General features: G+C 40.5%; 2 protein-coding genes across 4 annotated transcripts in view; both read right to left on the bottom strand.

Annotated features, from left to right (window-relative positions):
* Nucleotides 1-8886, bottom strand: part of 9330159F19Rik (RIKEN cDNA 9330159F19 gene) — a 31838-nt gene extending 22952 nt beyond the window's left edge. For 2 of the 3 annotated variants that reach the window (XM_006512646.3, XM_017313869.2), the window contains exon 1: nucleotides 8548-8886. The gene's annotated coding sequence lies outside the window, so the exon portion shown is untranslated. The remainder of the gene's footprint in view (nucleotides 1-8547) is intronic. The other variant, XM_017313870.2, reaches the window with a different exon arrangement.
* The window catches only part of Soga3 (SOGA family member 3), a 55635-nt gene continuing 37692 nt past the window's right edge, over nucleotides 8198-26140 (bottom strand). The window contains exons 6-7 of the mRNA NM_026138.2: nucleotides 10388-11563; nucleotides 8198-8883 (exon numbers count right to left, since the gene is read on the bottom strand). Coding sequence (NP_080414.2) covers nucleotides 8773-8883; nucleotides 10388-11563 — 1287 coding nt within the window. The 3' untranslated portion in view covers nucleotides 8198-8772. The remainder of the gene's footprint in view (nucleotides 8884-10387; nucleotides 11564-26140) is intronic.

Raw genomic sequence — 26140 nt, 5'->3', positions numbered from 1 at the left:
TGAGGAATTTCAGTTAATATTCAACTTATAAAACATTGATGAGTGGCAACATCATCTCAGGTCACACTCGGGGGTGGGGGGAGGGCGGATTTGAGGAATAAGACAAATTCATGAATTACAAAAGCTACTGTGAGGAGTCAAAGAAATGGGGTCCACAGCACAACTCCTCAAGTCTCTTTTCTTGTAATTAAGTACAGCGTTCCACCCAGGGATTCAGTTTAGCATTACAACCAGCCATAGCTTACACTGCTTGGAGGTTTATACTGAACTATTCGTGAAAACTAGGAACTTTGAACTTTTTCAATCAGTTCATCCAGTGTGGACTCCCGCCCCCATCAAATGTGGTCCTATGTTTTCTGCATCCTAGAAACGCAGAGCTGTAAGTGTGTGTTAAGAGAATAAAAATGACTTTGATGCATATGAGGCTCTGACTGGGTAAAAGTTGGGATGGCTACACCAAGGACATTTTCTCCTAGGAGTTACATACTTAGGCTATTACATTTCAGCTAGTGCACTGTTTTCCAAGCACTGGATGTTTTTTTACCAAGAATCATGGGATGCTGGCTTCTTCTATTCTGAGGTCTGGTGACATGACAATAGCTATTTTAGCCAAGCCTTACATAGGCACTTCGAGATGTAAGAAATAGTTCAAAGAAACACTTTTGAACTATCAAAATTTATTTTAAATTCTAGTCCAAATTCTGAGTAAAATACTTGAGAAATGTGTGTTATTTAAAATTACAAAAATACATCCCTTTAAGCTTTTCAAATTGGTGTTTAGCATCTAATTCTATTATTTACAGATTCATGACTTGTTGATGACCCAAGAATGAAAGTAAGGAGGGCATTCTGCTAAGGGTGTCTATTTAGTATTTGCCACTAGATGGCAAGCCTGAGTCACTTCTCTTTGCTTGTAAGTTCTGAGGCCCAGACTGGCCATTTAGGGAGTGATTTGGAGGAGCAGGGACTAGTCCTTAGTGTTCTAAAAATGTGGCTATCCCACAGGCAATAGCATTATGTTTCCAAAAGTTGTCTGCTACAATGGTAGTGATATAAGAAGCCAACTGATGGTGCTTCAGAGACAGCACAGAAAAGGAGAGTCACCACCATATAAAAAAGACTAGAAGGAACAAGTTGGGAGCATAAGATAGCTTTCTGTTTCACTTATATGTCGTGGTTGAGAAAGAAGAGCAAGGACTGAAAAGGAAGAAGCAGGGCTGGGGCCTAGATTCTGAGGCCATTATGTAGAGTGGGAAGATCTGTGGCATTGTTAGTGAGAAAGTCCTAGTGATGAGAGAGAGGCCTGAGGTCACACCTCAGAGTAATCAGAAATCTTCTACAGCTGCCAGACTCATCCCCCAAGGTCAAGGCATAGTTCAGTATCTGATGAAGTCAGGAGGCACTTTGCATACCTGTCAGCCTGTCTGTGTTTGAACCTTATAGTATAGCATAGTTCTTGATGCTTTCTGGACAGTTTGCACAATCATATTCCTAAAGCTTTGCTTTTTCTACTGCAGTTATTTGGAACGCACTGTGATAATTTGAATCTACCTACTTTCTAAAACTTCAGTAATTTCAAACAAGAAGCCCCAAGTCATGGAGCTTATACATAAACATTTCCAGATGTAAGAAATAGTCCACAGAAACACCTTTGAACTATCAAATTTTATTTTAAGTTCTAGCCAAAATTCTAGTAAAATAACACCATATTTGAGAAATGGACCTATTTTGGAATCAATCGCATCCCTTCTAAAGTTAGGGGATGATCAGAAATATGAGTTTATCTCTGGTAGTATGCTCTCACAGCAATACTGTGCGGCAAGACTAGGAAGGTAATCAACTCCATCCAACTCCGCCCTTTGCCTGCCTCACTGTGGCTTCTTCACCCAGATAGAGTCCAAGGCTGTGAGAATAATGGGATGGCTCTCCAAGTGTTAGCCCTAACCCCAGTAGGTGATACAACTCCAAAGGAAGGTGTTCAGATGCTTAGAGCTCACCTAAACTCCAGAATAAATTAGTTTCAGTACTACTTTGGCAATTCTACGTAACTGGTCTATTTTAAAGGCATTTGTTTTCTGTTCAAGAGTTAATAGGGAAGAGAGGCCCCTTGGTCTTGCAAAATTTATATGCCTCAGTATGGGGGAATGCCAGGGCCAAGAAGTGGGAGTGGGTGGGTAGGGGAGTGGGGACTTTTGGGATAGCATTTGAAATGTAAATGAAGAAAATGCCTAATTAAAAAAATAAATTAAAAAAAGAGTTAATAGTATAAATAAAATGTCAACGACATTTTTCAAAAACCAAAGCAAAACAATAATCATGAAAAAGAGAAACTACACAGAACTTAGTTTGTGGTTGATATACAAAATACCACATGTGTGTGTGTGTGAGTCCCCCATGTCTGTCTGTCTGTCTATCTATCTATCTATCTATCTATCTATCTATCTATCTATCTATCTATCTATCTATCTATCATCTAGCTACATATGCTCAAGCAGAGAGGGTATTGATGGAAACTTATTAGGTAACATAGCAGGAACCATTTGAGTCTATGGCTCCACAAACTTTCAGTATGGCCATCATGAAAAAGAGCCACTCGTACCTCCTCCCCCTCCTAACTGTTGACACAAAAGCACTATGTAGACGCACATGGATGCTACTGCGTTCGTTGAGGTGTATTCAGAACGTGAAGTATCCTTCCTGTGTTTCTCTCTGAAATCTTTCAAGTGTCATGAGAATACTGGGGTACATTATCATCAAACTGTATATGAAACCATTTCATCTACTCCAAACCAGATTACAGATTAAAACTGCTTATCTCCCTGTACCTTTCTTGCCTGTAATGAGGGCTCGAAGAGATATGTCTTTATGCATAGTGGTTTTGAATTGTACCAAATTCCATTATTTTAATAAACAGTTAACTTTCCTCACATTTTACTACCCTCTACCACTCCCTGTTTATTCCCACAATCAGAGCCTGATTCTACTAGGGGAGACTTACTCTAGGAGACTGTAGCTAAGACACTGCATAGAGTGTTTGGAATTCCAAACTTCAGTGACAGACAATTAAATAGCCACATCCCAGTCTACCACATAAACTGCACATTCCTGGCTTGAACCAAAATTTCTTTGCTTAATGAGTTTCAGTCATCTTTATTTAAAAATAACCAAGCAGATTCCTGTTTTCCTTAAACCTATGCTAAATTAACCAAGACTCTAGTTTCTATGCCCAAGAAAGTGCCTTAGAAGGGAATTGCCTATAATAATTTTGGTTTAAAAAATTATCTCCAGCATGTCATTTAGATAACATAGCTTTGAAAGTGAGAATAGAAGATTCCGTGTTTCAACAACTGGGAGATTTCATGAGGTTGATCATTTAAAACCAGCACAAATGAAATAACTGCACGCTGAACATAGTAACAAAAATAATGCCAAAATAAGGTCAGAGACACAGGCAGGGAAGTGTGGGGGGGTGGGGGAGCAGAGAGAGGTGCTCAGAGGAAAGGCATGATGGTAACTCTCACAGGTCTTGGGCACCATCTTTTTAAACTTGTCTTCCTTACCCTAAATTCTAGGTTCCTACAGAAGAACCTACATTAAAAGAAGAAGATCAGAAAAAGTCACTTCACTGGTAGTTTGCTGCGACCACCTTCCTTTCACTAGCCTACCAGCCACTTCTCTGTGACACAGAAGCCTCTGACCACCGGACTCCAGTGAACTTATTACACATCACAGCAGGTTGGCTGTGTGCTCATGTGTGTGCCTGTGTACGTGCTGAAGCACATTAGAAACCTGGATGGACAGTTGACAGATCAGAGTTAGAAATGCCTTTCTCAGAATTCACTGGGAGAGTAGTTTGCATCCTTAAGTTCAGAGATTTGGTCAGAGTGAATTCAAAGAGCCCAGAGTATGGAAGCCAGCCCAGTCCCATTCAGACTGCTGTCCCTTTACCAGTATCTTAAGACAGTTCTATCTATGAAAGGCGTGGCTTGGGATGTAAGAGTCACATAAAATTCTTGTATTAAAATTCAGCCATATGAGTTCGTATCATGACTGGCAGGTGAGATCTAAAGATAGTACTATTTGGCAATCCCAAAGAGCAAAGATAACTGCTATGGTCCTTGCATTACTGCTGCAGACATTTCCAGTGCCTTTAAGAAAGCCTATGGATTTGTTGTTACAGCGTATAGGATCAGTATGAGGATTTGATTTAGTGTACACATCTATGCATCTGTAATGTGCCTGCCTTGCATTTTGTCATCCTGGTTCTTTTTGCCATTGAATACGTGTTCCTTTTGTTTTCGATTTTGTTAGTTTTGATAAACTGGGTTAGTGGGAAGAGTTTTTTTTTCTTTCTTCCTGAACTTTTAATTTTATTTTTATGTGTATTTATGTTTATGGGTGTTTGCCTGCATGTCTATATATGCATCACATGTCCATAGTGCTTACAGAGTCCAGAATCAGACACTGGGTTCCCCAGAACTGAGTTCAGACAGTTATGAGAAGCCAATGAGAATGGTACCCAGATTTTCAGCAAGACAATTGAGGACTTAAGACCTTCTCTTCTGCCCCGTATTTTAAAAAATGGCAACAGCACAGTAGAGAACTTCCCAGTCATTGAACATCATGAAACATTCCCATATATTCCCAGAATCTCCATAGGTATCTAAGAGCCACTGCTTAGCTGGGGAAGTCTGTGGCTCCAAGTGTTATAGACATTTTGGGCAATTGTCAGTTTCAACCCTTAAACATATATGCTCAGTTCCATTGAGTTTGTAACTTGGAAAAGTATCAAAAATCTAGTAGAAAGATCAAAAATTCAGGTGACAGCAGATGCTGGCGTGGATGTGGAGAAAGAGGAACACTCCTCCATTGTTGGTGGGATTGCAGGCTTGTACAACCACTCTGGAAATCAGTCTGGCGGTTCCTCAGAAAACTGGATATAGTACTACCGGAGGATCCAGCAATACCTCTCCTGGGCATATATCCAGAAGATGCCCCAACTGGTAAGAAGGACACATGCTCCGCTATGTTCATAGCAGCCTTATTTATAATAGCCAGAAGCTGGAAGGAACCCAGATGCCCCTCAACAGAGGAATGGATACAGAAAATGTGGTACATCTACACAATGGAGTACTACTCAGCTATTAAAAAGAATGAATTTATGAAATTCCTAGCCAAATGGATGGACCTGGAGGGCATCATCCTGAGTGAGGTAACACATTCACAAAGGAACTCACACAATATGTACTCACTGATAAGTGGATATTAGCCCAAAACCTAGGATATCCAAGATATAAGATACAATTTCCTAAACACATGAAACTCAAGAAAAATGAAGACTGAAGTGTGGACACTATGCCCCTCCTTAGAAGTGGAAACAAAACACCCTTGGAAGGAGGTACAGAGACAAAGTTTGGAGCTGAGATAAAAAGATGGACCATGTAGAGACTGCCATATCCGGGGATCCATCCCATAATCAGCTTCCAAATGCTGACACCATTGCATACACTAGCAAGATTATGCTGAAAGGACCCTGATATAGCTGTCTCTTGTCAGAGTATGCCTGGGCCTAGCAAACATAGAAGTGGATGCTCACAGTTGGCTATTGGATGGATCACATGGCCCCCAATGAAGGAGCTAGAGAAAGTACCCAAGAAGCTAAAGGGATCTGCAACCCTATAGGTGGAACAACATTATGAACTAACCAGTACCCCGGAGCTCTTGACTCTAGCTGCATATGTATCAAAAGATGGCCTAGGCGGCCATCACTGGAAAGAGAGGCCCATTGGACACGCAAACTTTATATGCCCCAGTACAGGGGAACGCCAGGGCCAAAAAAGGGGAGTGGGTGGGTAGGGGAGTGGGGGTGGGTGGCTATGGGGGACTTTTGGTATAGCATTGGAAACATAAATGAGCTAAATACCTAATAAAAAATGGAAAAAAAAATCTAGCAGACAGGTTTGACTTTTTAAGGTGTGTGTGTGTGTGTTGTTGTTGTTGTTGTTACATGACTGGTTGGTTTTGAATCAGTTTCTAACTGTAACCCAAGCTGGCTTCAAACTTGCCATGGATTCCTTCTTCAGTTTCCCATCTGTTTTGACTATAGACTTGTGCCACCAATTTGATCAAATTCAGAATATTTCTCCCTTGTTTCCTCTTTTCTTCTGAAAGCCTACCTAATCCTTAGTCTTTTGAATTTCAAGATTAAAAGCCAAATGTGGCTGGACATATAGTTCTAAGGTAGAGCATTTGCCTGGCATATACAAGATTCTGGGTTCCATTACTAACACTGAAAAACCAAAGAGAAAACATCCAATCAAACAAAATCTATTTATTGACTGATTCCAAGTGCTGGTAACTATTCACTAGACAATACTTTTCCTCCCTGACCTCCAAAATAATTAAAATTAAATAAACAAAGTAAAAAGAAAATCCCAAGCATAGAAAAGATAATGGACATTAAGAGCAGTTAAATTAAACTTTTCAACTGCTGTGAAACTTTCTAAATTTAAATGTGTGTTTTTGTGTATGTGTGTGTGTGTGTGTGTGTGTGTGTGTGTGTGTGTGTGTGTGTGTGTCTACTGCATGCATCCGAGTGTGCAGGTACATACACTTATGAAGGTCAGAAGGGGATACTATGTGTATGGATGTGAAGTGTGTGTGTTGTGTGTACTATATGTTGTGATTTGTATGTATAGTGTGTTGTAGTGTTATGTGGTGGGTGTGTATGTGTGTATATACAGTTACTATATATATATATGTGAGCATACACACACACACATAGTATGGGTATCTAGTGAAAGACAGAGAAGGATGTTGTTTGTGGTGTGTATGTGCACATATGGAGGTACTGCATGCATGTGAATATGTAGGTACATGCATTTATGAAGGTCAAAAGGGGACGTTATGTATATGTATGTATAGTGTGCATGTGTGGTATGTGTGTTATTTGGTATGTGTGTTATGTCTTGTGTGTGTAGTAGGTGGTATGTGTGTGCACATAGTATGTGGTGTGTTTGTATATGTGGTGTGTGTGTAGTAGGTAGTGTATATGCATGTAGTATATGCATGTGTTTGTGTGTGTGTATGTAATATATGGTATATGTATATACTGCATGCATATGCAATGTATGCAAGTACAAACACTTGTGTAGGCCAGAGGAAGATCTTGAATGTCCTCCTCTAATATGTTCCTCCTTCTGGCCTTGTTGCTGCATGCCCAGCCCCAACGCATAGCCACACACAGCTCTTTGTGTGTGATCTCCTGGGGATTTGAACTCCAGTCCTCATGCTTGCATAGCAAGTTCTCTTACCTACTGAACCATTTCCCTGCAAAACATTCCTAAATTTAATATTTAAAGAAAAAGTGGATCTGCAGGGAAATGAAATAAAACACTTTCCTGCAGATGAAATTCCGGGGATTCCAAAGGCCTACCTGCACACTTTTTAGCTGGCAAACTTTTCCACAGGATCTGTTTCCTGTTGTACAGATACATCATTTTATCACAGGTTTTTGTAAAGACTAATTCGTGAACTAAGAAGAATATGATTTTTCTTATTCTTTTTACTTGAGGTCTGGCTAGATAGCTTAGGCTGACCTCAAATTCACAGTCCATTTGTCTTACCTTCCCCAGTATTAGGATAAATGCATCTCAGACCAGTGCTGGAATTCTGATGTACTCTGGGATTACGGTGGGTAAATTACCAACAAGATGGGCAGAATAGAACCTTCAGTACATAGAGTCCAACCAGGTGGCTTTAGATATATACAAGACAGGGACGCTAGGGGTCACCAAAGTAAGTTTAGGTCTGCAGAGTGGCTTCTACTGGGATGATGCTTCGGGTATGGATTGTAACTCAAGGAAATTCTGGACATTGTATTTATTTCCCTTCTCAAGCTGTTTTTCATATTGTTTCTAGAAGGTTTTCTGCAAAGAAGGGAGTTCTCTGTGGTAGTTAATCATAGAAAAGAAAGGACTGCAAGCAACATGGTCAGTCAGTGATACATGGCTTCACATGTAATACAGAAGTGGAGATAGCTGGGTTAGTGAAAAGTGGGGAAAATTCAATAGGAGGGGACTATTTAGTTTCTTATTAAACCGAAAGGTCTTTAGATTTAGATTCATGCTTCCAAACACATCTCTGGAGACAGACCATGTCAGGGTCAGAACATTATTTACTTTCCAAGAGAGCTACATTTTCTCATTTCATATTTTCAACAGATATTTATTAGACATTGATGTTTTCCTTTTTGTCTAACATGAGTAACAGCATGCTTACAAATCTACATAATTTATAACAGAGATAATTTATAAATCATCTACATTGACTTATAATTAATGCCTCTACATGAATTTGAAAATGCAACCAGCTGAAATTTTCCAGGTGTAAAATAATACTCAATTCCTACAGAATAATTATGAGACTTTGTCCATTTTTCACAGTCAGCCAGTCAACTATGACTCAAGAGTGCAAAACAAAGAAAGGTATAAAGAAAGGCAGAGAAAGACGAGCTCCACAGAACTCTGATAACTCACTTTTCCTTACCTGAAACACTTTGGTCGCTGGGGTTTCCTAGTGAATTTGACAGTGTAAGATGAGTTGTGTCTTTTTTTACAGAGATGTGCAGTCTTCAGTGTTTTTTTTTTTTTTTTTTTTTTGTTTACAGCATCAGCTACTACAGAAATGATACTTCTTTTATGTCTTGTCTTGAAGGGTGGACAAAATAAAAACAACTGAAAACACTACAACGGACAGCAAACGATGGAAAATTTACAGTACAAAAAACAGTGTAAAAAGGAAGACAAGTTTAAATATTGTGGTGTAAGACAGGGACGAGAACAAGACGAGGATGAGGATAAGCAGAATGATGGGCTGGAACATCTGCGGAGGCAATGTGGGGACAGAGAGAAGAGCCAGTTAATAAGCACTGTACACCTTCCCCACAAATCCCAACTCCGACTCAGCCTCAAACAAAGGCACCCCCAGCCTACATCTGTAAATTCTCCAAACAGCTCTTTCTCTCACTGACAGATATACACCCACCCAAGAGTCTAGCTGAAAACACATGCTTGCTATTCAAAAACCTGCAAACTGAAAACCAAAAACCAGTCCTAAAACATACTAAGTAGAAAAGGATAAAATTTAACGCGGTGAAACGCAATAGGTTCCATTATAATCCCTCCCCCTCTCCCTCTCCTCCCGCCCCACCCCACCCACCCCCACCCCCGCTGCTGCCAGCAAAGCATAGCAACATGCAAGATAAGCGACAGGGCTGTAAGTTCTCTAGCCATGGTCAGCAGCCAATTCCTCTAATGTCATGCTGCTGCACATAAACTGGGTTTAAACATGGAAGTGGGGCAGACTCCGATGTGTTCAAAGCCATGCATGCTGTTGTACTTCTGTGGGTTCTCCGACGGATACAGGGCATCAGGCTGCTGCAAGGGGCAGTACTGCCTCTTTTGGTCCGTAAAGATCTTTTATGTGGTTAACTTGGACAAATGCATTGATCTTTCAGTGGCCACCATACCTGGCCAAAGCTGCTGAGTCCAATTCATCCGCTGTGCTTCTACAAGTCAGGAGGGAAATGCTGCTTTCCCCTGTGCTGGAATACTTATTATTGCCTTTTTCAATTAGTATTGCCTTAAAGCTATGCTAAAACTTCTCACTATGGATCTCTATTACTGAATTGCTAGTATTTTAACTAGAAATGATCACCGTGTTGTCTCAACTTAGGTAAAGGGGTAGCTAGCATGTGTCTTATCCATAGGGCTCCGGGCACAAGAACATATCTCTCTATTAGCATCTTGTACATTTATCAGAAGTATCAATCAATCTTGTTTAATTAAAAAAAATGTTTTTTTAGACAGCCCTAGGGATCTGTAATCACAGCGACCCACCTGCTTTTACTTCTCTCAAGTGCCAGGATTAAATGTGTGCACCACTACCCTGACTTATTTTGTAATTTTTATGATCTTAAACTCAATTCGGACCTTCTCACAAACCTCAGATAAACACCTTAAGGTTCCTATTCAGGACCTTTATGCTGGCCAACATGTTAGGGAAATGCTGAAAATATTGACCTTTTAAAATGATAATGTGCATTAAAAATCCATCAGTCATTATGCAAAATCTGATTGCATCCGTTTTAAATTTCCCCTTCAAATAGAACGGAAAGGAGTAAATGTTAACGATCAGTAGGGTTTCGAAAACCTCTGCCTGGTTGAACATGGTGTGAAAATACAGGTGCCTGGCGCCCAGCAAGACCTTGAGATGGAACTTCCCTACAGAGGGATGTGGAAGTCGGGGTTGGAGATGCCCCACGAGGGACAGCAGCTCCACGGGCCAGCCTCGCCATCGCCATGGCTCGCAAAAGGCAGAACTGTACCTGACTCACGGATATGGGCTCCTCTGCTCCTCGGTCATCCGCAGATTTGGGCACCTCCAGGCGGTCGATGAAGGTCTGTAGCTCCTTGCGGAAGGCCTTCATCTGCGCGTTGATGCGGTAGAGCAGCTCGTGTTCTCGGATACGACTGCCGTCATCCTCCTCGTCCATCAGTCCGAACAGGTCCCCATTAGCCACGTAGATGCGTGCCTCTGTGATGATGGTGCTCGTGTCTGCGATGAGCCGATCGATGGTCTTGCCCAGGCGCTCGGCCTCGGAGCGGATGTCCTTCATCTGCTGCCGATCTGAGAAGCTCTTGGGCCAGGGCCCGGGTGTGGGGTAGAAGGAGCGGGTGGGCGTGAGGGAGCGGATGTTCCGCACCTCCTCTGAGTCGCTCTCACCACCGATTGGCCCTTCGCGCTTGCGATGGGGAGGCCGGGAGTCATCATCGCTTTCCTTCTTGCCCGCATCGCTCTCAGCATCGCTGTCGCGAGGGCTGCCACGGATACCCAGGTGTGAGGCCAGGTCGTAGCGCTGCATGTTGGACATGAGCACGCGGTTCTCATACTGCAGCTGCATGACCTTGCCGCTCAGCTCATTGATCTGCAGGCGCGCTGCCTTCAGCTCCTCCTGCAGGGCCTCGGTCTTGGCATTGTCATGGTGCCGCGAGCTGTCATGGCCGCTGGACTTGTACTTGTACTTGTTGAGCTCCGCAGTGATGCGTTTGTTCTGCTCCTCGAGGTCAGCCACGTTCCTCCGCAGCAGCTCGGTCTCGTCTTCCACGAGCTGCAGGTGCTGTCGCAGCTCCGATAAGGACTCGCTCTGCTCCCTCATGAGAGGGTTGGAAGAGCCATTGAAGTCTTCGCCCCGCAGGTCATCCAGTTCCGCCTTCAGGCCTCTGTTCTCCACCTCCAGTTCCACGATTTTCCTGCCCAGGATGTTGGCCTCTTCCTCCACCAGCCGCAGCCGCAACTTGAGCTCGGCCTCCCTGGTGCTGGGAGGTCCCCCTGCTTCTCCTTTGGGTAGAGGACTGTCTAAGTCCCCATAGAAGGATCTGTATTTCTGGAGTTCGTGTTCAAATCTGTCCTTTTCTTTATCAATCTTGGCCATTTTCTTTCTCATCAGGGCAGCTTCTTCCTTAACGAACTGTAGCTGGCACTTGAGATCCTCATTGTCGTCCTCATTAGGGGAAAAGTGGGAAAGGACAGGAGATCATTTCTATGCAAATAGAGAAAACAACCGAGAAAGGACATCCTCCAGCAAAACTACGTTATTTTCTTTGTAATTACATATCATGTAGATCTGTGTTTTTTTCCACATCACTTACAGTCTTTGCCCAATTAAAAATTAAGGTAGGGGGACTGGAGAATTGGCTCAGCAGTTAAGAGCACGGACTGTTCCTCCGGAGGTTCTAAGTTCAATTCCCAGTAACTTCCAACCACATGGTGGCTCACAACCATCTCCAATGGCATCCATTGCCCTCTTCTGGTGTGTCTGCACACCAGCTACAGTATACTCATATGCATAAAATATATATATATATATATATATATATATATATATATATATATATATATATAATAAGGTTGTTCTGGGAAACAAAAGAAAAGAAGATAGAAAAGGTGAGAAAGCCTGACCACCATTATTCAGGGATCGCTGTGCTAACAGCTACCATTTCCTGGGCCTCTTACCAGTGTTGTTTTTACTCTGAATTCCCTGGTGAGGGTCTTCTCACACGTTCTTACTTCAACTAAACTGACATGTATTGGAAAAAAAAAAACTGAAATCGTTTTTTAAAATCTCTCATAGTTCAATTACGTCTGTAGTAGTTTGAAGAATGGACCCATCGGCTTCACAAGTCTGAACACTTGGTCCCCAGGGATAGAACTATCTAGGAAGGATTAAGAGATGTTCTAATACAATGTCCAGGAATATTTATTCCAAAGACCATTTTCAAAGTTCATTTGGGGTTCCTTATTTAGATATACAGATAGATTGGTTGGCAGGCAGATATAGATAGACAGACTGATGATAGATAGATAGATAGATAGATAGATAGATAGATAGATAGATAGACAGATAGATAGTTTTTGCCGTAGAGGGGATGGAATCTAAGGCTTGGCACATACTCTACAAGCATTCTACCAACAAACAACATCCCAAATCTTTCGAAATTAAAGTAAGCATCCCTTTTGAGGCGCATTCTAATAAAACAATACAGACGGTGGGACACTGCTAGAGAGGTTCAGAAAGCAATGATGAAAAGCTATAAGTCTCTTGCCTTCGAAAGAGTTGGAGAGCTGCTAGTAGGATTATGAACACCATAATCCTTCTCTCTTTAGGGCCTCACTCCATCAGAGCAACCGGATCTTTAACCCTTTACAGAAGGGAAGGTTCACCATGACAGAACACAGTTAACACACAGCAGAGTCTGTAACCAGGCTGGTTGCAAAAGTGGTAGTATTTGAGCTGCTTCTAGAACAAAGGCACAAATGAGCAATCTAGGGCAGTGTGGTAAAGTTGAAGACCTAGGAGGCACCAACCCTTTATTCTCCTTCAGAAACCTTTCTTGAGAATGGAGAAGAGCACAAAGAGTTGAGGTGAAACAAGTTTTATAGTAGAGAGAATGGAGGCTAAAAGGATCCATTACAGGCTTCCATGGGAGAATCCATTCCACAAGAATAGACAAAAGCAGCCGTGAAGAAAACTCTTGAGATCAAGGACACCTTAAAATGTTGAAGACCACAGTGCTCAAAGATACAACTATAGCCTGAAGTTCTGAATCATAGGGTCTTGGTAGATTCTACTGATGATTTCAGGGACCAAAAGAACAAAGAGGAACAAATTCTGAGTGAAGAATACCATCTTAGGTTAGGGTTTATAATGCTTAGGTTAGGGTTTATAATGCTGTCTTTGTGGGGCAGCATTGAATGGAGACTATATTAACATCTAGCAATAGGCTTGTGGTAGCTCAGGGCTGAGATCATGAACATTTATGCTTTTAGAATTGTAGAAAGCTTCTCTTTGAAGAATTTAAGAACACAATGCCTTGTTATGATAGCTATTGTAACAGTAATGAGGCAACCAAACATGAGAAGAAAAGAAGGGCGCAATGGGAGATGCTCAAAGGTTTGGCAGGTCATGAAGACCAACAATCAGAAAGCATGTCTGACTAGTCAGAGTCAAATGTGCTTTTACACAGGCTAAGTTCTATTGGAAAGTGTAATTAGATGAGCCTGGGTGGCTGGGTAGCATCACCTATATGGTAGAAAATTTTATTTTCTATTACAAAAAAAACCTCTTTCTTATATTGACATATGGTGTGGTTTTAATATAATTAGCACCACAGTTGGTTTGATACAGAATGGAGCAGAACAATTCTACCCTTTGCTGTGTCAAGCAATCCAAAGATAGAAGCATGTCTGATTTGTATGCACATCAACTCTCCAACCCAAAGGAATAAAAACATATTTAAGACTTAGAAATATCCTTTATGTGACAAAGTTCTTTTAAAGGAGATGTAGTGAGAGGAGGTGGGCACAGGAATTCATTTGCTTATTAGAGGCTAAGTCTTCTCAAGATACAAACTGTGCTTATCTTATGCAACTCTGTGAATTTAAGAACTCTTCATGCCAATGTGCTTTCTATATCTTATCTTATAACCTACTTATAGGCTGCATTTAAAACTGGCCTAAAAACAGTACTCATAGTTATTGTTAAAAAAAGAAAGATAGAAAGAAAGAAAGAATGGAAGGAAGAAAGGAAGAAAGAAAGAGAAAGGAAGAATGAAAGAAAGAAAGAAGAAAGAAAGAAAGAAAGAAAGAAAGAAAGAAAGAAAGAAAGAAAGGAAGGAAGGAAGGAAGGAAGGAAGGAAGGAAGGAAGGAAGGGAGAGAGAGAGAAAAGGAAAAAAGCAAAAAATATGTTCTGTCCAAAGTAATTATTTGGACAATATTGGTAAAATATTTGCTCTACTGTTTTACATAAAAGGGGGGTCAAGAAAACTCAAAATTATCTGAGGTGTGAAATAAATTGTGATTTCTGATCATGTCAAAGACTTATTCATTGGAAAAAAAGGAATAAAATGTATGTATAAAAGATGTATGAGGTAGGAAACATTAAATGGCTCATGCTAGAAGCTAATTTGCATTCAATTATATATACACATAAACATTTACTTATTTAAGGACTCATTCTCAACTAAGCTTTGATGTATATGGAAGAGGAGTCTCTGAAAGAATGAGTACCTTATCAAAAGTCGTGTAGAGAACATATAGCAATGATTTCAACATAGGTGATTGTACTGGCTGGTTTTGTGTGTCAACTTGACACAGCTGGAGTTATCACAGAGAAAGGAGCTTCAGTTGAGGAAATGCCTCCATGAGATCCAACTGTAAGGCATTTTCTCAATTAGTGATCAAGGGGAAAAGGCTCCTTGTGGGTGGGACCATCTCTGGGCTGGTATTCTTGGTTCTATAAGAGAACAGGCTGAGCAAGCCAGGGGAGGCAAGCCAGTAAAGAATATCCCTCCATGGCCTCTGCATCAGCTTCTGCTTCCTGACCTGCCTGAGTTCCAGTCCTGACTTCCTTGGTGATGGACAGCAGTATGGAAGTGTAAGCCAAATAAACCCTTTCCTCCCCAACTTGCTTCTTGGTCATGATGTTTGTGCAGGAATAGAAACCCTGACTAAGATAGTGATCATATTCAAAATATTAAATATTCCATTTAATATTACTGCGCAGTAAAAAGAGTCAGCCTGCTTCTGGGGGAGGTACATGGAATAAATCAAAGAACATAAAGTAGATTCACAAAATGACATATAAAACTTATACAGATCATATTAGGTTAGGTCAAATGTCATTGCCATGACTATACATTCAAATAAAAACTATGCTGACAATTTATATTTAACCTAGAAAACAAAATAATGTCATTTGAAAGTCTATGCTGAACATGCCCAGTGTTGACCACAGGTCAAAATTTTTAACCAAGGTCAAATAGGATATTTCTGTTTACAAGATGCCCTAAATAGGACAGATCAATTCATAGCAAGAATTATAATAGAATATAATTATAATACAATACAACATCTGGATCAATAGTCCTCAACCTTGACTTCACAACTAAGTCATTTTATAATTGTATAGAAATGCAATATGTTTTAAACTAGCAGCTTCCATCCAAGGAATTCCCATCCAATCTCCTCGAGTAGGCTTTAAAAATGTGATAGTACAATCACATTTAAAAAAAAATAAAAAATCGATATGCTGGAAACGACAGCAGAGACTGCATTACCACAGCAGTACACTTACATTTTCCTCAGGAAGTTAATGTCCAGAAATCAAAACTTAGTGAACCAGGAGGCATACTGATTTTTGTAAGGTGGTTGTCCTGAGAAGGGATCTAAGTTATGAAGTCATTGCAGGTGGTTCCCACAGGCCCCTGGAGGATTCAGTAATAATCAATAATAATAATAAATCAGGAACAGGGGAAGGGATTCCTGAGCTGAATCCACTTGAAAAAAATAAGTGTGATATATAAAAAAGGAAGGTTTAAAAGATAATTACTGGTTAAGGTTGGCCCATGGTTTTAGGATGGGAAGCTAATGGCATCTTCTCATCGCTGAAAACAGGAAAGATTCATGGGGAATGATCCACAGCAGAGTACTTAGAGTCTGTCTCTGTCTCTTTCTCTCTCTTCCCACGGGTTCCCAGCCTAGCAGATCCCTCTCTCCCCCTTTCTGACATTTTCTGTGTTCCCCCTTCTCTGCCTTCAAAGCTCCGCTCCAGTATGTCTGCCTCTATCCCATCTCTCCCCTTCTCCCAAATAAAACTCCTTTGTCCCAGGTCTGTTGCATAGTGTGATTTCTCAGGGGCACAACTTGGCAAGGGCCCTCCAGGCACCCAGAGCTTGCGCCATTATATTTTATAACACTCATCTCTCTAGTTCTTCTTCTCCCCTTTATGCAAAGTTTGGTTTTTTTCTCTCATGTCACATATTTGTGCAATTAAGTTAAATCAATGTTCCACGTGTGTGAGAATTATGCAATACTAATAGACTAGGAGTTAGACCCCCTGGTAGGCAGACAGGGAGAGGAACACTGCTAAGAAATAAGAGTGGCAAATTTCCAAAGCATCCTGCTTCTTCCAGTCCATCCCGACTTGAGACTAAAGCCTGAAAGCTTAAATATCCTCCTGGCCTTTGTCTCTTCTGGGAGCCCCATACTGATGAGTTGGCTCAAAAGGTTCAGAACCATTCTGTCTCCAACCTGAGCTGATCCTGTGCTACAGCTCTCCATACCCAAATACTGCCAGAGAGACCTAGTCTCCCAGGAGTACTGACACACCTGTAAGCACAGGTAAGACCACCATTTCTGCTCCGAGGGACTCACCTGGAGCCATCAGGACACAGGAACCAAGGAGCAGACTGGAACAGGATTCTTCTGGTTTCCATCTATGCCCAGAGCAGATCCTGTGCTACAGCTTTCCATACACAAATACCACAGGGAGAGAGTTGGTCTCCCAGGAGTGCTGGCACACTCGTGAGCACAGGTAAGACCACCACTTCTGCTCAAATTTCTGGCCCAAAAGTGACCTGCCTAGAGCCATCAGGACACAAGAACAAAGGAAAAGCCAGAGACAGGATCCATCCAGTTACCATCTGCACTCCAGAGCTGACCCTGTGCCACAGTTCTCTATACTCAAATTCTTCCCACAGAGATCTAGTTTCCCAGGAGTAAGGACACACAGGCTTGCAGGAGAGACAAGTCACAGTCGGAGACAGTAAGGCCACTTGCTACTATAGACATCCAGATGTTGAGAGGCAAGAGCAAGAACATAAGCAACAGAACCAAGGCTACTTGGCATCATCAGAATCCAATTCCCCCAACACAGAGAGCCCTGGATACACCAAAACACCAGAAAAGCAAAACTCTGATTTAAAAATCACATCTCATGATGAAGATAGAGAACTTTGAGAAGGACATAAAGAACTCCCTTAAAGCAATACAGGAGAGCACAGGTAAAACAGATAGAAATTCTTAAAAAGGAAAGACATCTGTCCCTTAAAGAAATACTGGAAAACACAAGCAAATAGGTGAAGGAATTGAATAAAAGCATCCAGGATCTAAAAATGGAAATAGAAAAAAATAAAGAAATCACAAACTGAGACAACTTTGGAGATAGAAAACCTAGGAAAGAGATCAGGAGTCATAGACACAAACATCACCAACAGAACACAAGAATTAGAAGAGAGAATCTCAGGTGCGGACAATACCATAGAAAACATTCACACAACAGTCAAAGAAAATGACAAGAGCAAAAAACTCCTAACCCCAAACATCCAGGAAATCCAGGACACAATGAGAAAACCAAACCTAAGGATAATAGATATAAAAGATAAAGAGGATTACCAGCTTAAACGGCCAGTCAATATCCTCAACAAATTATAGAAGAAAAGTTCCCTAACCTAAAGAAAAAGATTCCCACAAACATGCAAGAATCCTATAGAACTCCAAATAGATTGGATCAGAAAAAAATTCCTCCTGTCACATAATAGTCAAAGCACCAAATGCACAAAACAAAACAAAACAAACAAACAAAAGAATATTAAATGCAGTAAAGGAAAAAGGTCAAGTAACATATAAAGGAAGACCAATCAGAATTACACCAGACTTCTCACCAGAGACTAAAAAAACTAGAAGATCCTGGGGATATGTCATACAGACCCTAAGAGAGCAAAAATGCAAGCCCAGGCTACAATACAGAGCAAAACTCTCAATTACCATACATGGAGAAGCCAGATATTCCACGACAAAACCAAATTTACTCAATATCTTTCCACAAATCCAGCCATACAAAGGATAATAGATGGAAAACTCCAACACAAGGAGGGAAACTACACCCTAGAAAAAGGCAAGAAAATAATTTTCTTTCAACAAACCCAAAAAAGCCATACAACCATAATTCCACTTGTAACACCAAATATAACAGGAAGCAACAAACGCTATTCCTTAACATCTCTTAACATCAATGGACTCAAGTCCCTAATAAAAAGACATAGAATAACAGACTGGACAGATAAACAGGACCCAGCATTTTGCTGCATACAGGAAACACACTTTGGTGGCAAAGACAGACATTACCTCAGAGTAAAGGGCTGGAAAATAAATTTTCCAAGCAAATGGTCCCAAGAAACAAGCTGGAGTAGCCATTCTGATATAGAATATAATCGACTTTCAACCTAAAGTTATCCAAAAAAAAAAAGATAAGGAAAGACACTTCAAACTCATCAAAGGAAAAAAATCTACCAAGAAGAACTCTCAATTCTGACCATCTATGCTCCAAATGAAAGAACACTCACATTCATAAAAGAAACTTTACTACAGCTCAAATCACACATTGTACCTCACACAATAATAGTGGAGAGACTTCAACACCCCACTCTCATCAATGGACAGATGATAGAAACAAAAACTAAACAGAGACACAGTGAAATTAAGAGATGTTATAAAACAAATGGATTTAACAGATATCTATAGAACATTTTCATCCTAAAACAAAAGAATATACCTTCTTCTTAGCACCTAAGGGTACTGACTATATAACTGGTCATAAAACAGGACTCAGCAGATACAAGAAGATTGGAATAATTTCATGCATCCTTTCAGATCACCACAGACTAAGGCTGGTCTTCAATACAACAAAAACAACAGAAAACCCACATACACATAAAAGCTGAACAACCCTCTACTCAATGATAACTTGGCCAAGGTAGAAATAAAGAACTTAATTAAAGACTTTTTAGAATTTAATGAAAATGATAGCACAACATACCCAAACTTAGGGGACACAGTGAAAACAGTGATATGAGGAAAACTCATAGCTCTGAGTGCCTCCACAAAGAAACTGGAGAGAGCATACACTAGCAGTTTAACAACATAACTGAAAGCTCTAGAACAAAAAGAAGCAAATTCACCCAAGAGGAGTAAACTGCAGGAAATAATCAAACTCAGGGCTAAAATCAACCAAGTAGAAAGAAAAATATCTATACAAAGAATCAACAAAACCAGGAACTGTTTTTTTTTTTTTTTGAGAAAATTAACAAGATAGATAAACCCTTATTCAGACTAACCAGAGGGCACAGAAACAGTATCCAAATTATCAAAATCAGAAATGAAAAGAGAGTTATAATAACAGAAACTGAGGAAATTTTTAAAAAATCACCAGATCCTACTACAAAAGCCTATACTCAACAAAACTGGAAAATCTGGATGAAATGGACACTTTTCTAGACATATACCAAATACCAAAATCAAATCAGGATCAGATTCACCATCTAAACAGTCCCATAACCCCTAAAAAAAATAGAAGCAGTCATCAAAAGTCTCCCAACCAAAAAAAGCCCAGGACCAGATGGGTTTAGTGCAGAATTCTATCAGACCTTCAAAGAAGACCTAATACTAAAACTCTTCAAACTATTCCACAAAATAGAAACAGAAGGAACACTACCCAATTCTTTCAATGAAGCCAGTATTATGCTGATACCAAAACCACACAAAGACTCAACAAAGAAATAGAACTTCAGACCAATTTCCCTGTGACTATCAATGCAAAACTAAACAAAATTCTTGCAAATAGAATCCAAAAATAGAGCAAAACAATCATGCACCATGATCAGGTAGGCTTCATCCCAGTGATTAAAGAATGGTTCAATATTCAGAAATCCATCAACATAATACACTACATAAACCATCTCAAAGAAAACAGAACACAGGAACATTTTATTAGATGCTGAAAAAGCATTTGACAAAATTCAACATCCCTTCATGTTAAAAGTTTTGGAAGATATGGAATTCCGGTCCCATACCTAAACACAATAAAAGCAATATACAGCAAACCAGTAGCCAACATCAAACTAAATGGAGAGAAACTTGAAGCAATCCCACTAAAATCAGGGACTAGACCAGGCTGCCTACTCTCTTCCTAACTATGCAATATAGTACTCAAAGTCATAGCTAAAGCACTTAAACAAATGGCGGTCAAAGGGATACAAACTAGAAAGGAAGAAGTCAAAATATCACTATTTGCAGATGATATAATAGTATACTTAAATTCCCCCCAAAATTCAACTGCAGAACTCCTAAAACTTTTAGATGTGTTGTCAAGCTGCTAGTATGTGCTCTCTCCCGTTTCTTCTTGGAGGTACTCAGAGCTATGAGTTTCCCTCTTAGAAATGCTTTCATTGTGTCCCAAAGGTTTGGGTACGTTGTGGCTTCATTTTCATTAAACTCTAAAAAGTCTTTAATTTCTTTCTTTATTCCTTCCTTGACCAAGGTATCATTGAGAAGAGTGTTGTTCAGTTTCCATGTGAATGTTGGCTTTCCATTCTTAATGTTGTTATTGAAGATCAGTCTTAGGCCATGGTGGTCTGATAGGATACATGGGACAATTTCAATATTTTTGTATCTGTTGAGGCCTATTTTGTGACCAATTATATGGTCAATTTTGGAGAAGGTCCCGTGAGGTGCTGAGAAGAAGGTATATCCTTTTGTTTTAGGATAAAATATTCTGTAGATATCTGTCAGGTCCATTTGTTTCATAACTTCTGTTAGTTTCACTGTGTCCCTGTTTAGTTTCTGTTTCCACGATCTGTCCATTGATGAAAGTGGTGTGTTGAGGTCTCCCACTATTATTGTGTGAGGTGCAATGTGTGCTTTGAGCTTTACTAAAGTGTCTTTAATGAATGTGGCTGCCCTTGCATTTGGAGCGTAGATATTCAGAATTGAGAGTTCCTCTTGGAGGATTTTACCTTTGATGAGTATGAAGTGTCCCTCCTTGTCTTTTTTGATAACTTTGGGTTGGAAGTCGATTTTATCCGATATTAGAATGGCTACTCCAGCCTGTTTCTTCAGACCATTTGCTTGGAAAATTGTTTTCCAGCCTTTCACTCTGAGGTAGTGTCTGTCTTTTTCCCTGAGATGGGTTTCCTGTAAGCAGCAGAATGTTGGGTCCTGTTTGTGTAGCCAGTCTGTTAGTCTATGTCTTTTTATTGGGGAATTGAGTCCATTGATATTAAGAGATATTAAGGAAAGGTAATTGTTGCTTCCTGTTATTTTTGTTGTTAAAGTTGGCATTCTGTTCTTGTGGCTGTCTTCTTTTAGGTTTGTTGAGGGATTATCTTCTTGTTTTTTCTAGGGCGTGGTTCCCGTCCTTGTATTGGTTTTTTTCTGTTATTATCCTTTGAAGGGCTGGATTCGTGGAGAGATAATGGGTGAATTTAGTTTTGTCGTGGAATACTTTGGTTTCTCCATCTATGGTAATTGAGAGTTTGGCTGGGTATAGTAGCCTGGGCTGGCATTTGTGTTCTCTTAGTGTCTGTATAACATCTGTCCAGGCTCTTCTGGCTTTCATAGTCTCTGGTGAAAAATCTGGTGTAATTCTGATAGGCTTGCCTTTATATGTTACTTGACCTTTTTCCCTTACTGCTTTTAGTATTCTATCTTTATTTAGTGCATTTGGTGTTCTGATTATTATGTGTCGGGAGGAATTTCTTTTCTGGTCCAGTCTATTTGGAGTTCTGTAGGCTTCTTGTATGTTCATGGGCATCTCTTTCTTTAGATTTGGGAAGTTTTCTTCAATAATTTTGTTGAAGATGTTTGCTGGTCCTTTGAGTTGAAAATCTTCATTCTCATCCACTCCTATTATCCGTAGGTTTGGTCTTCTCATTGTGTCCTGGATTTCCTGGATGTTTTGAGTTAGGATCTTTTTGCATTTTCCATTTTCTTTGATTGTTGTGCCGATGTTCTCTATGGAGTCTTCTGCACCTGAGATTCTCTCTTCCATCTCTTGTATTCTGTTGCTGATGCTGGCATCTATGGTTCCAGATTTCTTTCCTAGGGTTTCTATCTCCAGCGTCGCCTCACTTTGGGTTTTCTTTATTGTGTCTACTTCCCTTTTTAGGTCTAGTATGGTTTTGTTCATTTCCATCACCTGTTTGGATGTGATTTCCTGTTTTTCTATAAGGACTTCTACCTGTTTGGTTGTGTTTTCCTGTTTTTCTTTAAGGACTTGTAACTCTTTAGATGCCCCAACTGGTAAGAAGGACACATGCTCCACTATGTTCATAGCAGCCTTATTTATAATAGCCAGAAGCTGGAAGGAACCCAGATGCCCCTCAACAGAGGAATGGATACAGAAAATGTGGTACATCTACACAATGGAGTACTACTCAGCTATTAAAAAGAATGAATTTATGAAATTCCTAGCCAAATGGATGGACCTGGAGGGCATCATCCTGAGTGAGGTAACACATTCACAAAGGAACTCACACAATATGTACTCACTGATAAGTGGATATTAGCCCAAAACCTAGGATACCCAAGATATAAGATACAATTTGCTAAACACATGAAACTCAAGAAGAATGAAGACTGAAGTGTGGACACTATGCCCCTCCTTAGAAGTGGGAACAAAACACCCTTGGAAGGAGTTACAGAGACAAAGTTTGGAACTGAGATAAAAGGATGGACCATGTAGACACTAGCATATCCGGGGATCCATCCCATAATCAGCTTCCAAATGCTGACACCATTGCATACACTAGCAAGATTATGCTGAAAGGACCCTGATATAGCTGTCTCTTGTCAGAGTATGCCTGGGCCTAGCAAACATAGAAGTGGATGCTCACAGTCGGCTATTGGATGGATCACATGGCCCCCAATGAAGGAGCTAGAGAAAGTACCAAAGAAGCTAAAGGGATCTGCAACCCTATAGGTGGAACAACATTATGAACTAACCAGTACCCCGGAGCTCTTGACTCTAGCTGCATATGCATCAAAAGATGGCCTAGTCGGCCATCACTGGAAAGAGAGGCCCATTGGACACGCAAACTTTATATGCCCCAGTACAGGGGAACGCCAGGGCCATAAAAAAGGAGTGGGTGGGTAGGGGAGAGGGGGTGGGTGGCTATGGGGGACTTTTGGTATAGCATTGCAAATGTAAATGAGCGAAATACCTAATAAAAAATGGAAAAAAAAAAACTCCTAAAACTGATAAACAATTTCAGCAAAGTGACAGAGTATAAAATTAACTTCATTAAATCAGTAGTCTTTCTATATTTAAAGGATAAATGGGCTGTAAAGAAATTAGGGAAAGTACATTCTTCACAATAGTCACAAACAATATAAAATATATTGGTGTGACTCTAAACAAACAAATGAAAGGTCTGTTCAACAAGAACGTCAAGTCTCTGAAGAAACAGAAGACCTCAGAAGAAGGAAATATCTCTATGCTCATGGATTGGCAGGATTAATATGTTAAAAATGGCCATCTTGCCAAAAAAAAAAAAAAAACTACAGATTTAAGGCAATCCCTATTAAAATTTCAACTCAATTCTTCACAGAGTTAGAATGAACAATTCTCAAATTCATTTGGAATAACAACAACAACAAAAAGAAACAGAATAGCAAAAACTATTTTCAGCAATAAAAGAACTTCTGGAGGAATCACTATCCCTGACCTCAAGCTGAACTACAGAGCAATATTGATAAAAACTGCATGATATTGGTAAGAGACAGGCAAGTAGATCAATGGAATGGAATTGAAGACCCAGAAATGAACCCACACACCTATGGTCACTTGAGCTTTGACAAAGAAGCTAAAACTATCCAGAAGAAAAAAAGATAACATTTTCAACAAATGGGGCTGGTTCAACTGGTGGTCAACGTGTAGAAGAATGCAAATTGATACATTCTTATCTCCCTGTACCAGCCACTGGATAAAGGCCCTCCATATAAAACCAGATATGATGAATCTAACAGAAGATAAAGTAGGGAAGAACCTTGAACAAATTGGCACAGGGGAAATTTTCCTGAACAGAACACCAATAGCTGTTCTCTAAGATCAAGAATCTACAAATGGGACTAATAAAATTGCAAAGCTTCTGTAAGACAAAGGACACTGTCAATAGGACAAAATGGCAACCAACAGATTGGGAAAAGATCTCTACCAATCCTCCATCTGATAGAGGGCAAATATCCAAAATATACAAAGAACTCAAGAAGTTAGACTCCAGAGAACCAAATAACCCTATTAAAAATGCGGAACAGAGCTAAACAGAGAATTCTCAACTGAGGAAACGTGAATGGTGGAGAAGCACCTAAAGAAATGTTCCACATCCTTAGTCATCAGGGAAATGCAAATCAAAATGACCCTGAGATTCCACCTTATACCAATCAGAATAGCTAAGATCAAAAACTCAGGTAACAGCAGATGCTGGCGAGGATGTGGAGAAAGTGGAACACTCCTCCATTGCAAACTCGTACAACCACTCTGGAAATCAGACTGGCACTTCCTCAGAAAATTGAACACAGTATTACCTGAGGACCCAGCTACTCCTGGGCATATACCCAGAAGATGCTCCAACATATAATAAGGACACATGATCCACTATGTTCATAGCAACCTTATTTATAATAGCCAGAAGCTGGAAATAATGCAGATGTCCCTCAACAGAGGAATGCATACAGAAAATTCGGTATATTAACACAATGGAATACTGTTCAGCTATTAAAAAATTACTCCATGAAATTCTTAGGTAAATGGATAGAGCTTGAAAACAAGATCCTACGTGAGGTAACCCAATCACAAAAGAACACACATGGTATGCACTCACTGATAAGTGGATATTAGTCCAAATGGGATTACCCAAGATTCAATTCACAGACCATGTGAAGCACAAGAAGAAGGAAGACCAAAGTGTGGATGCTTCAGTCCTTCTTTTAAGACTTTTAAGGGGGGACAAAATACTCTCAGGAGGAAGTATGGAGAGAAAGTGTGGAGCAGAGACTGAAGGAAAGGCCTTCCAGAGACGGTCCCCCTGGGGATCCATCCCATAGACAGTCCTCAAACCCAGATGCTACTGGGGATGCTAGGAAGTGCTTGATGATTGGAGCCTGATATGGCTGACTCCTGAGATGTTCTGCCATAGCCTGACAAAATACAAATGGGGATGCCCGCAACCAGCCATTGGACTGAGCGCTGTGTCCCTGATGGAGGAGTTGGAAAAGGGACTGAAAGAGCTGAGGGAGGTTGCAGCCCCTTCAGGGGAGAAACAGTGTCAACTGGTCAGAATCCCCATAACTTCTGGGGACTATACTACCAATCAAAGAGTACACATGGAGGGACCCATGGCTCCAGCCGCATAGGTGGCATATGATGGCCTTGCTGGACATTAGTGGGAGGAGAGGTCCTTGGGCCTGAGGGGGCTTGGTACCCCAGTGCAGAGGAATTCCAGGGTTTGAAGGCAGAGTTGGGGGGAGCACCCTCATAGAAGCAGGGGGAGAGAGCATAGGATTCTGGAGGGGAGACCTGGAAAGCGCATAACATTTGAAATGCAAATAAAGAAAATATCCAATAAAAAATATCCAGTAAAAGTTCCTGGCCAAATCAGGACATATGTGAGCTAATCAACAGCCCCAAATCTGGGGAGAAAATTTCTTCAAAGGCTTTTAAACCTGCCTCAAGAAGAAAGGGCTTTTAGCTCTCCACCCCAACCTCTGTGCTTTGCAATGGGTTTTTGTCTCTGGACATCTGCTGCATACTGGTGTTCTGTCCCTTCCCCTTCAAGTGCTGGTTTTCTTCAGTGCTTGGGTTTCTCCACTGCCTCCTGATGTACTTTAGTTTTGTCTGCCCTTTAATTGTCCAAGTGACAGAGAGTATGAATCTGGTTGAGAGCCCTAGACTGCATCAAAACTAGT

Source organism: Mus musculus, chromosome 10 (assembly GCF_000001635.26).
Source record: "Mus musculus strain C57BL/6J chromosome 10, GRCm38.p6 C57BL/6J".
Taxonomy (NCBI): domain Eukaryota; kingdom Metazoa; phylum Chordata; class Mammalia; order Rodentia; family Muridae; genus Mus; species Mus musculus.
This window is presented reverse-complemented; position numbering and strand designations above follow the sequence as displayed.